General features: G+C 39.7%; 1 protein-coding gene across 2 annotated transcripts; it reads left to right on the top strand.

Moving 5' to 3' along the window:
- The first annotated feature begins 277 nt into the window (after nt 1-277).
- On the top strand, nt 278-11223 carry raf1a (Raf-1 proto-oncogene, serine/threonine kinase a). Of its 2 annotated transcripts, XM_088007240.1 has the most exons (17): nt 278-522; nt 610-722; nt 826-928; nt 1017-1174; nt 1893-1982; nt 4209-4362; nt 4790-4913; nt 5084-5104; nt 5914-6023; nt 6127-6244; nt 6367-6451; nt 6602-6778; nt 6879-6925; nt 7026-7144; nt 8348-8479; nt 10054-10188; nt 10286-11223. In XM_088007240.1, exons 1-17 carry the CDS (start codon nt 322-324, stop codon nt 10424-10426), a joined length of 2028 nt encoding a protein of 675 aa, XP_087863366.1. In that variant the 5' UTR covers nt 278-321; the 3' UTR covers nt 10427-11223. The 2 variants fall into 2 exon arrangements, with proteins under 2 accessions (XP_087863366.1, XP_014825034.1); XM_014969548.2 differs by lacking the exon at nt 4790-4913 and having other exon boundaries at nt 5080-5104.
- Nucleotides 11224-12307: the final 1084 nt, after the last annotated feature.

Here is a 12307-nt window from a genome sequence, read left to right as displayed (position 1 = left end):
TACCTCTAACCTTACAGTGCCGTAACCCAAATCTCCTCTTTGGCTACATTTTTTCCCCCTCCAGACAAAAACAGTCGCTGTTGTAATCAGGTAGTGCTCAACCCATCTGTTGTGGTTTCCTTGGTGTTGAAATAAAGTGTAAGGTTGAACAATTGGAAATTTTGAGTATTTTGTGCCCTTTCCTTGCATGCATGCATTTTTTTCTTATCCTTTGTACTAAATGTATATTACAATATTGTCTGAGTAAAAAGAGAATGTGAGTAAATGTTTTCTTTTTCTCTCTTTCTTTTTTAAGACCATTGTGAGTTATTAGTTTTAGCGATGGAGCAGTTTCACGGAGCGTGGAAGACCCTAAGCAACGGCTTTGGAATGAAGGACTCGCCGTTTGAGGGCCCCTGCCTGTCCCCTACCGTGGTCCAGGGCTTCACCTGCCAGCGACGCGCCTCAGACGACAGCAAGATGACGGACTCCAAGGCCAGCAGCACAATCCGCGTCTTCCTCCCAAACCATCAGCGCACTGTGGCAAGTCTTGACATACCAGGTTCCGAATGAGGCTTCAGAGTCGATTGACCAGTATCGTTAATATTAGTTGTTGGTCCGTTACTGTAGGTCAACGTGCGACCAGGTATGACTCTTTACAGCTGTTTGATCAAAGCCTTGAAGGTGCGAGGTCTGCAGCCCCAGTGCTGCGCCGTCTTCAAGCTGCATCCCGGACAGAGAAGGTACACTCAGAAGATCCTCCAACCAGAGCTTGTAAAGATTATTAAACCTTCTGTTGTGAGTATTAATTTTTTTGTTTTGTTTGTTTACATCTGTCCAAATCAGTAAAAAATCCCGGATGGACTGGAATACCGATTCAACCTCACTGATAGGAGAAGAGCTCCTGGTTGAGGTTTTAGATCATGTTCCTTTGACAACGCATAACTTTGTAAGTACTCCAGACAATTACAGCTTACTTTGTTCTCAAATGTTACTGCAGAAAGAAAATTTGCACTTTTTCTTGTTTTTAAATTTAGGTCCGGAAGACCTATTTGAAGCTAGCCTTCTGCGACATTTGCCAGAAGTTTCTCCTTAATGGATTCCGTTGCCAAACATGCGGCTATAAATTCCATGAGCATTGTAGCACCAAAGTGCCCACGATGTGTGTAGACTGGAGCAACATTAGACAGCTTCTGTAAGTATACAGGAGGAAAAAAAATGTAATGTTCATATTTATTTCCAGACCAGGCACTATAATTTTGGGTTTTTGAGTAGAAAAACTTGATAAAAAAAAATCTGAATTTAAAAAAAAAATCCTTTTGCATTCACTGATCGTCCTAGTAATTGATGATGGAATAAGAAGAAGAGACAATTTTTTGTCATCATTATCACATCTGCATGCAGATGATTATAATTGGATGCAAATAAAAATTGGTTATACATGTTTGTGAGGTAAGTTTCATAGTCCTGCAAAGATAAAAAAGGGAAGTTAAGCTGTTCTGGTATCAGACTTTTGACTAGGTCATTCTCATTTGCATTGCTTTCCATATAAGCACTTTGAATGGCGACCTTTATGTTTTTCTGTGCTAGATGTAGAATCAGCAGTAATAATTAACAAAGAGGAGAATCCCCCTTTACCTGACACACAATCTGCAGGTGCATCTCAGTAAACAATAATATCATTTCTTCTAGAACATTTTCAGAACCAAGAGTCAAACTCGCATTATATTGTATGCATCTCATGTTTCAAACCTCTCCTTACCCAGAAATATCCTCAGAGGTGTCTCGCTTGAGCTGAGGAGAAAACAGACTGGACTGTTTTCTGAAATGTAAATTTTGATGAAATAGTAATTCATTGTGACGTACCCTCAGCCGCCTAATACACTTTATTACCCGTTTCTTTCTTTTGTCAGGTTGTGTCCAACACCAGGTGAGAGTGGCTTCCCGTCCCTGCCACCGCTCACATCCCGACGTATGAGAGAATCCCTAACCCGGCTTCCAAGGTGAATTAAACTTTGTTTTGTTAAAAACTGATAGGTTCTTCTGTTTTGTTTCTTCTCTAAAAGGGATGAATAATACTAAGAAAACACACTAATAATATACTACAGTTTACTATTTCAGTAAGGATATGGATTGCAGTTGAACCAAGTTTTCCTCTATATTCTTTTCTTCTCCATCATTGCAATGTCCCCACTTCTGTCCTTCAGCTTTTGCATTGCGCCCACTAAGACAATGAAAATCAATCCAACTTGCCAGAAATATAGTTCACAATCATTTCTTATGTACGACCACTAAAACTTTGCAGCGCACAGAATTTTGCATCAAAGCAGGCATTTGCGATTGAAATATTGCAGACCCTGAAACTGCAATGGCAATTAGATATCACTTCTTTCCTCTAAATGTAACTATTATTTTTCTTTTTCTTTTTGCAAGGGAAGGAAGATTAAGTCAAACCATGTTAAAGTTTTTCTTTGGAGTATTGTTTTTACTACATGAATAATTTCAATCGGGTTGATGGCAAGTACTTTTTATGTGGGTTTTTATGTGTGGAAGTTGTGGTTTTTATCTGGTGTATTATCAACTTTCAGTAACCGAAGTCATCGCCATGTCTGTCTTGTTTATGTGCAGCACAGATGCTGTCAGGTTTTTGGAAAAGTATGAATACTTTTGGCAAAAGTTTTTCTAGATTTTGCCCCCTTACAATCACAAACTTGGTGTGCCAGGATTTTTTTTTTCTGATTCAACAACTGCAGAGTAATGCATAATTGTGCAGTGTAAGGCACTCGCTTTCAAAATATGCATCTGTATTCTGGGTACTTTGTATAACCAGAATTTCTCTTTCGGAGACTGAAAACGTCTTTGGATCTTCTTTGCAAAATTTCTTACACCCTGCCAGAATGCATAAGAGGCATCTGAGAGCATTTTTTAATCAACAAGTTTTGTCACACAAATTTTATTTGATTAACCCTTTCTAACACAGAACTACGCATTTATTAAAACAGTTCTATTGAAGTGTGTTCAGCGTCGTTTCCTGCCAGAACGTGAATCTTCTCTCCAATCTCAAGTCCTCTGTGGCCTCCAACAGGTTTTCTTCCCGTGTTAACCTGTACTTTGCTCCCTCCATTTTCCCATTAACTCTTGACTAGCTTCCTGGACCTCTCTGATGAAAAGCAACCCCACAGCGTGATGCTGTCACCACCATGTTTCACTGCCTCGAAAGCGTTTTCCAAGTGCGGTGTCAGTTTTCCGCCACACGCGCAGCGTCTTGCACGTTGGCCAGAAATCATTCTTGTACTACTTTCCAGTGATGGGCTGTTTTGTGTTGATCTATCAGATAAAATTCCAGTAATGCACAAGACTGTTTGCAGTTTCAACCATCCAAATTTGAAAAAAAAAAACGACAAAAAAAAACTTTAAGGTCCATGAATACTTTTGCATGATGCGTTGTGAAATGAGTTCTGCCTTCAGTGACTTCCTGTGTTTGAGAGACACTTATCTGCGGAGGACCTGATGAAACGCAGTGTGAAAACTTTATTTTGATAAATGATAAAATGGCTTACAAGCCTGCTGAGCAGTATAATATTTTTCCTTCAGATAATATGCTCACATTTGTTACTGTGTACTAAAAGCTTTCAGCCAGGTTACTTTCTGCTGTTCTTCTCTAATTATACCTTTGATCTACTGCAGCAGCCACTGTATGCCTACGAATATTTGAACTTGCTAAAATTAGAAAGTGGATGGCTGTACGTCCAGACTTCAGATCTGAGCAGCATTCAGGTCATTTTAAGATTAACATATCTGGCTGGTAAGCTTTGTACTCTTTAACTGGGCCAGCGCCGATGTTGGCAAAGTGCCTGTGTAGCTTCGACGTAACCAACACTGGCTTAAAGAGGAAGGCCGTAATAAATATTAACCAACGAGTTACTTCCCCAGAAGGCTTTTACTTAACCTTGTTGTTTGCAAGCTTACCTTTCGAGTTAGATATACGTGTGTGTGTTCTAACGGTAAAAAAAAACAAAAAAAACAAATAATGCAAACAAAATACTCAAATGGAGAAAATGAGTAAAACATGACAGAAATGAAACCAGCAGCACCCACAGCCACCACACCCACTTTGGCCCAATTTTTAAAGAAGTTACCAAAATAGATATTTTACTGGCGGTTAAAAGGCTGTTTCTCTGCGGTTCTGCCGCATAGTTTTAATTTCATTTTTGCCCCCTTCTTTTCAGCTCGGCCCACCGAAATTCCACCCCTCATGCCTTCAACTACACCACGTCGTACCCACCCACAGGCGGCGGTCTCTCCCAGAGGCAGCGCTCCACCTCTACGCCCAACGTCCACATGGTCAGCACGACCCTGCCTGTTGACAGCAGCATGTTTGAGGTAAACTGCTCACCATGGGGGCCAGCTGAGTTCTCCCGCAGGGCGAGGGTGCTGCACCTAAAACATCTCTGGCCTCAAACTGTTTATATCTCGGGGATTCTATCCGTCTTTGTCTCGCCTCTCATCTACCATGGCTTTAAGTTGTCCACCTGAACAGGGCTGTGGGTATTTATTTAAGCCCCAGATGACATCTTATTTCAGCTTTTTTTTCAGTGCCCTTGCACATTTTGACTTCCCCATGTTCAGTTCCAGTTTCTGCTTTATCACCACCACCACTGTTGCATAATCAGCTCGCGAGTTTGTCATTTGTCATGCCCGCTCTGTTATAAGCCCAAAACCTGAGCTTTATTTCGTCCTCATTTTCTTTAATTCTGTCCTTTGCTTCCTGTCCCTTTATTGCTCTGTTGCGTTGCTTACTCTGGAGTAGCTAGACTGTCTGAGTACCTCTCCCAGTTCCTGGTGCCGCAGATTCTGGCTGAAGAGGAAAGTAGGTATTGTGCACTTCTCCGAGTCAGAGACTGCCGAAAAGGTTAGAAAGCAGAGTCACTTGTGTGCAACCTGAATTGCATGCCTTGCAAGTGAGTTATCTGCACTTGCATCTCAGAAGTGCAGTTGTCAAACCATGTGTGGCAGCATGGCGTGTATTTTAGTGTTTGAATAAGCTGATCAAACCTAATCTGTTTTTTTTTTTTGTGTGTGTGTGTGTCTGTGTTTTAGGAAGCGATGCGGGATCATGACTCAGGTGAGTTCTTTTCAGCATTTCAGTATGCATATTTGCATTTCATGCTTCCTATAAAATTACATCTCATCCATAAATGGTCAACTCGTATGTTTTCATTATTTTTGCATCATTTGTTTGATCAAATAGGAAAAACGAAGCATACTATTATAGGGAACTGGTTGAAAAAGGACACCTTTCCCCTTAGTTTTGGTATTTATAATTCAAGGGGATTTTCATTTGTGCTTCCTCAAATGAAACATTCTCTTATAGTTGCTTTTCTGGTTAGAACATTTTTAATTGGAAAAGTTAGATTAAATTACAGGAAGTGAATTTACAGCCATCTCTTTTTTTGAGATATTAAGTGACCTCTGGAAACAATCAGTGTACAGTACTTTGCAAAGGTATTTATATCCCTTGCACTGGTTCATAATTTGTCACATATGACGTTTGAAATGATACGTGATAGACTGGAGCACAGTAATGCATATTTGTGAAGTAGAACATATGTGATGCAGGGCTTTAAAAAAAAATACATTTGCCCTCAGTACTCTGACACCACTTAATAAAATCCAGTGTTATCGATTGGCATCAGAACTCGCCACATTAGTAACTAGGGCACAGGTGTATAATTTAATGTCTGCATGAGAACAACGGCTGCTAAACAGTGATTGAGTCGGGACGGTGAAAAAACTCTTGTTGCGGAGGAAAATACACCAAACATTTTTGTTAAGAACTTGTACAGAACACCTTTAAATATATGGAAGAAGTTGCTTCTCTGAAAGTTGAGGTGCTACCATTTAATTTTTTTTTTTTTTTTTTTCTCCATAAAGCTGGAAGTTCCCCCAGCCAGAGCCCCACAGGCTGGACCCAGTCCAAAGCTCCGGCACCATCCCAGCGAGAGAGAGCCTCGTCCTTCAACACTCAGGAGAAAAATAAAATAGTACGTTCTGTGTCACATTTATGTTCAACCAGCTCTTTTTAATAATGCGGCATTTATGAAACTTGTGTTTGAATAGTTACATCTTTGGTTTCTGTTCATCCAGAGGCCTCGCGATAAGCGAGACTCGAGTTATTACTGGGAAATTGAGGCCAGCGAGGTTTATCTACATTCCCACATTGGTTCTGGCTCTTTTGGAACAGTGTACAAAGGAAAATGGCATGGTAAGTATCTGTTATGCAAGTCTGTTATAACATTCTCATGCACTATAGATAAGGTAGATGATGCATAAATTGGGGAAAAAAAGTCGAATGTTTCCTTTCATCTAACAGTATTTCTCTTGTAGGTGATGTTGCGGTGAAGATTTTAAAGGTTACCGACCCAACTCCGGAGCAGCTCCAGGCATTCAGAAATGAAGTCGCTGTCCTGAGGTAACAACTCACAAGAATACCTTTTTTGTCTTGTACAAGACTTTTTTTCTTTTTTTTTCTTACAGCTGCTAAAACTGTGCAAATCATCTTCATTGCAAACTTATATCTGATTGCGTCTTAATTTCCTCTTCCCCTTTTCTTGGGTTGCAGGAAAACAAGACATGTGAACATCCTTTTGTTTATGGGCTACATGACGAAGGACAACCTGGCCATTGTGACCCAGTGGTGTGAGGGCAGCAGCCTGTACAAACACATTCATGTTCTAGAGACTAATTATACCATGATCCAGCTTATAGATATCGCCAGGCAGACCGCTCAGGGCATGGAGTAAGTTGTGAAGAATGGAGCTTTGTGGGCGATGCTAATGAGAAATTTCTCAAGTAGCATTAATTATTTTCCCTTTCTTTTTTTTTTTCTTTTTTTTCAGCTATTTACATGCAAAAAACATAATTCATCGTGACATGAAGTCCAACAGTATCCTTTTCTATTTCTTTGTTGTGGTATTATAGTGAGTAAAACATAAAGACCAGTTTTCCTCAGCATGTTTGGTTATAAATCTTTGACATCTGTGCAGACATCTTCCTGCATGAAGGGTTAACGGTAAAAATCGGGGACTTTGGTCTTGCGACTGTGAAGTCCAGGTGGACCGGATCACAACAGGTGGAGCAGCCCTCTGGATCCATTCTCTGGATGGTTGGTACATTGTGAAGCTCTTGGTCAGAAGAACCAACCAGACTTGACATTTAAATGTCTGGTTTGGAACATAAAAAGCCCAAACTTTTCTCCAACACTCCATGCAGTTTGGTGTGGGTGCACTTACTAAGAACTGAAGACTTGACCCTTTTTCAGTGTTGCATAATTAAGAATTAAACCAGGGAATGCTCAAAATATGTAAGAAGCTGTCAAAAGAAAACCTTTCTGGGTGTGGAAAAAGTGCCATCAAACACAAAAACGTCCATTTGTACCCTCCTCCAGGATGTTTTGTTCAATTGGCCTGGAGGCAACTTAAGCAGATACCAGAACGGCTGAAAGCTGTGCAGCTTTTATCTTTTTGAACTTCCAGCCTCTGTTTGCTATGAAGCATGCTGGGTTGGGATTTTTTTTTTTTTTAAATATCAGAGGTAAGGAAAAGAAAATGCAGCCATGAGGGACTACACGCAGACTGATGTTTGCACTTATTAATGCTAATTCAGGTTGAGCCCATAGCACAGCCTGTGGAAAGACTGCCTGCAGCCTCTGACTGAAATTCAAGTACTTCATACCAATTTAATCTGGCAAAACAGACATTTGTTGCATTTGTTTTTTTTTTTTAATATTTTCACCGACAAATGAGAATCTCAAGAGGAAAATATTAGGTACAACAAAATATATCTTTTGTTAGACTTTCACTCAACAGCAGACTTGGGCACATCCGCTTATTAAGTGTGGCTGAATACAGCAAGCGTTTTGGGAGGAAAAAGTCATGTATGACCACCGCTTGATGCCAAGAATAGTCTAAAAATAATTCAACACCACTGGGGGAAAAAAAAAAATTGGAAATTGTATGCCTTTCTTCTAATGAGGCACATTTATGAGACCCTTTTAATGTTTTGAATTGATCCTTAAAGAAATTACGTTTCCTTGAAACATTCCTCATTTAGCTTACTGTTCAGCAGGAAAAAAAAAATCATCATAAATTACGTAGTTTAGAGTTTTTATTTTAATTGAATTGAATTTGTGGCAAAAACCTTGGACACCACCGTTCTAATAGTTAATATTGCTAAAAGACATTGTACATTTAGAACTCTGTTTTGATTTCAAAATCACACAGTGTCACAGCGCCTCTGCTCTAAAGACAGGACATCTTGATAGTACTGTTTTGATGTTCTGTAAACATTTTCTTTCTGTCCTCGGCAGGCTCCCGAGGTGATCCGAATGGAGGATAACAATCCGTACAGCTTCCAGTCAGACGTCTATTCCTATGGAATTGTTCTCTTTGAGCTGATGACCGGAGAGCTCCCCTACTCCCACATAGCAAACAGAGATCAGGTAAAGTTGCTTACATTTGTCTGGCTCTTTTTTTGAGTGCTAGTATTTATATGCTCCACTTTTAACAGTCCTAAACATGTAAAAGGACTGATTGAATTGTTAAAGTTTTACTGAAGTTGTCATCAGTAATGGATCTCTTACCTGTAGCGGACAAATGGGGGAAGTATATTTCAGAGATTTTGCAGGAAGTTGGGAGGGGTGGGGGGACTTGTAGAGATAGTCGGCTCACAGTTAGCTGAACAGATGTCCCATATTTTACCTGACACAGCATTCAGGCTGAAAGTTTTAGTATGTTGTACGACAGATCTTTAATGCCAAAATAAAACATTTGCGTAAGTTCAAGTCCTTGATGATGAAAGCCCTCTGCTGCCATCTGAATGGGGTTGCGCGGCTGGCCTATGGCCCGCCACAGACCGACGACACGGAGCCACTGGCCTAATTTTAGATCTCGTAACATAACCCTGTGTGAGAAAAGGGCTTCTCAGGTTTGCATTTCAGAGTATGAGTCCTGTGTTTTATTATTCTTTAGAGCTGAAGGTTTGGCTAAATCAGATCTGATTCCGCATCTGTATAAAATCAGACTAAAGTTGTATACAAATTGTGCCCAAAGTAGTGCTACGGTCTACTAGTGGAACCTGTTCTTCTTGATCCTGTGAAAATACTTTGTACTCGGCTGATCTGGCAGGCACATCAAGTGCTCCTGTCATCTTTTATCTCTGCACCATCAGGTCCTCATACCTTTACAATAGCTCTAGTGTTTTAAATGTCTGTCACCTTAGTCTAACTCGCCATATTTAAAAATTGCATGTGTTAGAATGACCGCTGCTTCAGGGTGAATGTAGGCCTCTCTCAGTTGTTTGCCTTCAGTATAGACTCTTGCAAAACTTTTTATGTTGCTTCCATTTTTTTTCAATACATGAAGAGTTTTAAGTTTAAGATGGAATTGACAGTGTACCGCTATTAGTTTTTTTTTTTTTTTTTTTTCTAAATCAAGATGGCATTGTAATGGTACAAATTTATTTTTTAATTTAGGGCCAATGTTAAATGCCTGTCAGTAAATCATTAATTTAAAAATATTTGCAAAGTGTTCTCTAACTCAGGTGAGTAGCTATGTTTTGATTCTTTTATGGATGATCGAAGTATATAGTTTTATAATTTAGTCCAGCTTTCTCAGTGATGTCTGATGTTTTCTTGGAATTTTTTTGCATTTAAATTACACTAAAGCCGAATTTATTTACTTAAGTGACCTCTAAAGATTTTTCTTTGTTTTTTTTAACACAAATTTTTATGTGGGTGCTGTAGAGTACAGGTAATTGAATATGAATACACACCAGAGTTTCTAGTACTTTAATTAATAAAAAATTTTTTGTTGAGAGGCAAGCATCATTTGCACCCACTTCACACTCTTCTCCATGACTTTGTGTTGGTCTGCTACATAAAATGCATTGTGGATGTAAAGTGGCACAATTTGAAAAAGTTTCAGGCTATGAATGCTTTTTCCACAGATCTATAATAATCAAATGTGATCAATTTTCTTGTCTTTTATTTTTTTTTTTTTACTTCCTTCCCATTAGATTATATTCATGGTGGGAAGAGGCCGCTTGTGCCCAGACCTTAGTAAGCTCTACAAGAACTGCCCCAAAGCAATGAAGAGGCTGGTGGCAGACTGCATCAAGAAATCCAAGGAAGAAAGGCCGCTGTTTCCGCAGGTGAGCTGCTCTTCTGCTATTAGAAGCTATTGGGTTGAGCCATAAATTCCTCAAACTAATCTCTTTGCATCTTCCCCATATCTGAATTTGTTCTCAGATCTTGTCCTCCATCGAGCTCCTCCAGCATGCCCTCCCTAAGATAAACCGCAGTGCCTCAGAACCGTCCCTGCACCGAGCCGCGCAGACTGAGGACATCAATGCCTGCACTCTGACCACCAGGCTGCCTGTTTACACATAGGCTCCTCGTCAGCAATGAGATTATTCCGCTCCATCAGTAAACGCAAATTCCTTCCTTAAAGACATCTGTATAGATCTATACACATGCAATCATACATAAACCAATGTTAGTCAATGACTGTAATTAACGGAGAATAGCAGGAGGAGGAGCATCTGAGATTAACTACGGAAGATTGCAATCGGATCTGCACAAGGTACAGCACACATGCGTTAAGAAGTATGTTGAGGCTTCACGTTCGTATCGTATTTGATTTTAGTTGTATACAGAAGCACACATGCCTACCTGAGACAACAATGAATGGACACTGAAGGAAGCTTAGGGGACGTTTGTCTCCTGGTCCGTTTTCTGTCCTGTTTTCATCTGGCCTGAAGAGAGGACTACTTAAGCTTAGCTGCCTTATGAGGAAACAAATCCTGGACTAAGTTTCTGAAGAACTTCATCTCCTATGTTTATCAGAAAGCTACTGGAAGCAGCTCATCTAGTTGCACAGTAGCTGATTCTGCTTTGTCTTAAAAATTAGTCTTTATTTTTTGGGTTATTTTTGGTAAGTTCTGTCATGTCTCACTGCGGGGAGAGGGAGTTTATCACAATCACTAAACGGATTTGTCGATGCCTATACACTCTTCAGTCCTTGGTGTAAGGTCATCATGAATTGGACATTCGGCACGTGTCTTAAATATTTAAAGTGATTCGGGAACTAATTTTTGCTGTCACCTTGAGGAGGTTAAACGTTTTATTTTGAACTTGGTGGGAAAGTCGTCTATTCAATATTTTAATAAAATTAAGTTAAAAAAGTACTTTGCTGAAATATGTTGAGTTGTTTGTATTTTATTTTTTTAATGTATCCGTTATTACTTTTTATGTCCTGTACAAGTCCATCTCAGTAAGTTAGAATATCATCAAAAAGTTTGTTTTTTAGTAAGTTAATCCAGAAAGTGATTTTTTTTCACAGATTAATCTCTTTGAGGGATGTACTTCAAATATATGTTAATTAACATATTAAAGTTTACAGCTAATTAAAACCCAATCCATCGACTAGACATGACCTATGAGAAGTATTTTTAATACAGAAAGCATTTCAATCTGCTGTTTAAATATATGGAAGGGAATAAAAAAAAAAATAGAACAGTAAAGTTTTAGCAAAAACAAGTTAAGAAAAACTACAACGGTAAAAACAGCTTTTTTATTTGTGCAAAAAAATAAAAATAAGGCTATTTACTACAATATATAAATTTGCAAAAATCAGCAGTAGTGATCCCCTTTATTTAGCCTTTGAAGGCAGTGGTAGTGGCAGGTGTAACCCTGTTTGGCCTCCTGATACAGTAAAGTCCCACACAGGTGCAAGACTTTGCAGCAGGGTGTAATGTTTGCTGTAGCGCTGTGGCAACGTGGTGAAACCTCACTGGGGATCCAGTCCACATACACCACCAGGGGATTCTGCCATTGGCTGGCGCCTCTGTGTATTTCACAGTCACTGGCGCGCATGCTGCAACAACAATCAACCAGCAGGCAAGGGGGCAAGGGGTGGAAAGGGACAGGACACTAGTATTTTGTTTTAGTGTAAACATTTAGCGGGCTGCTCCTGTGGGGTATTGCCACTCAGCGTTAAGGTTTACAGTAAACATAAGAGCTAAATATGGGAGTAGCTTTGTTTTGTGTTTCATGGGTCTTTGAATTTAGGCTAGGTTGGCTTGTTTGTGTAAAACGTTCCACCACACGGGTGAAGAAGTCCAAATAAGTGTTTCAGCAAAATAAGAGCAAATGTGGATTTATCTGCCCTATTTCTGCATCCTGCTGAGCTCAGTGGCCTACTTCTGTGTCGAGCAACGGCACCATCTAGTGTTGGTTCTGGCACCATTTTTGAAGAATCTACATGTAGCC

Source organism: Poecilia mexicana, unplaced genomic scaffold (genome assembly GCF_051168715.1).
Source record: "Poecilia mexicana isolate PSO_F unplaced genomic scaffold, ASM5116871v1 scaffold_7, whole genome shotgun sequence".
In the NCBI taxonomy this organism is placed as follows: Eukaryota; Metazoa; Chordata; class Actinopteri; order Cyprinodontiformes; family Poeciliidae; genus Poecilia; species Poecilia mexicana.
The sequence above is the reverse complement of the archived record's forward strand: the minus strand, read 5'-3'. Positions and strand labels throughout refer to the sequence as shown.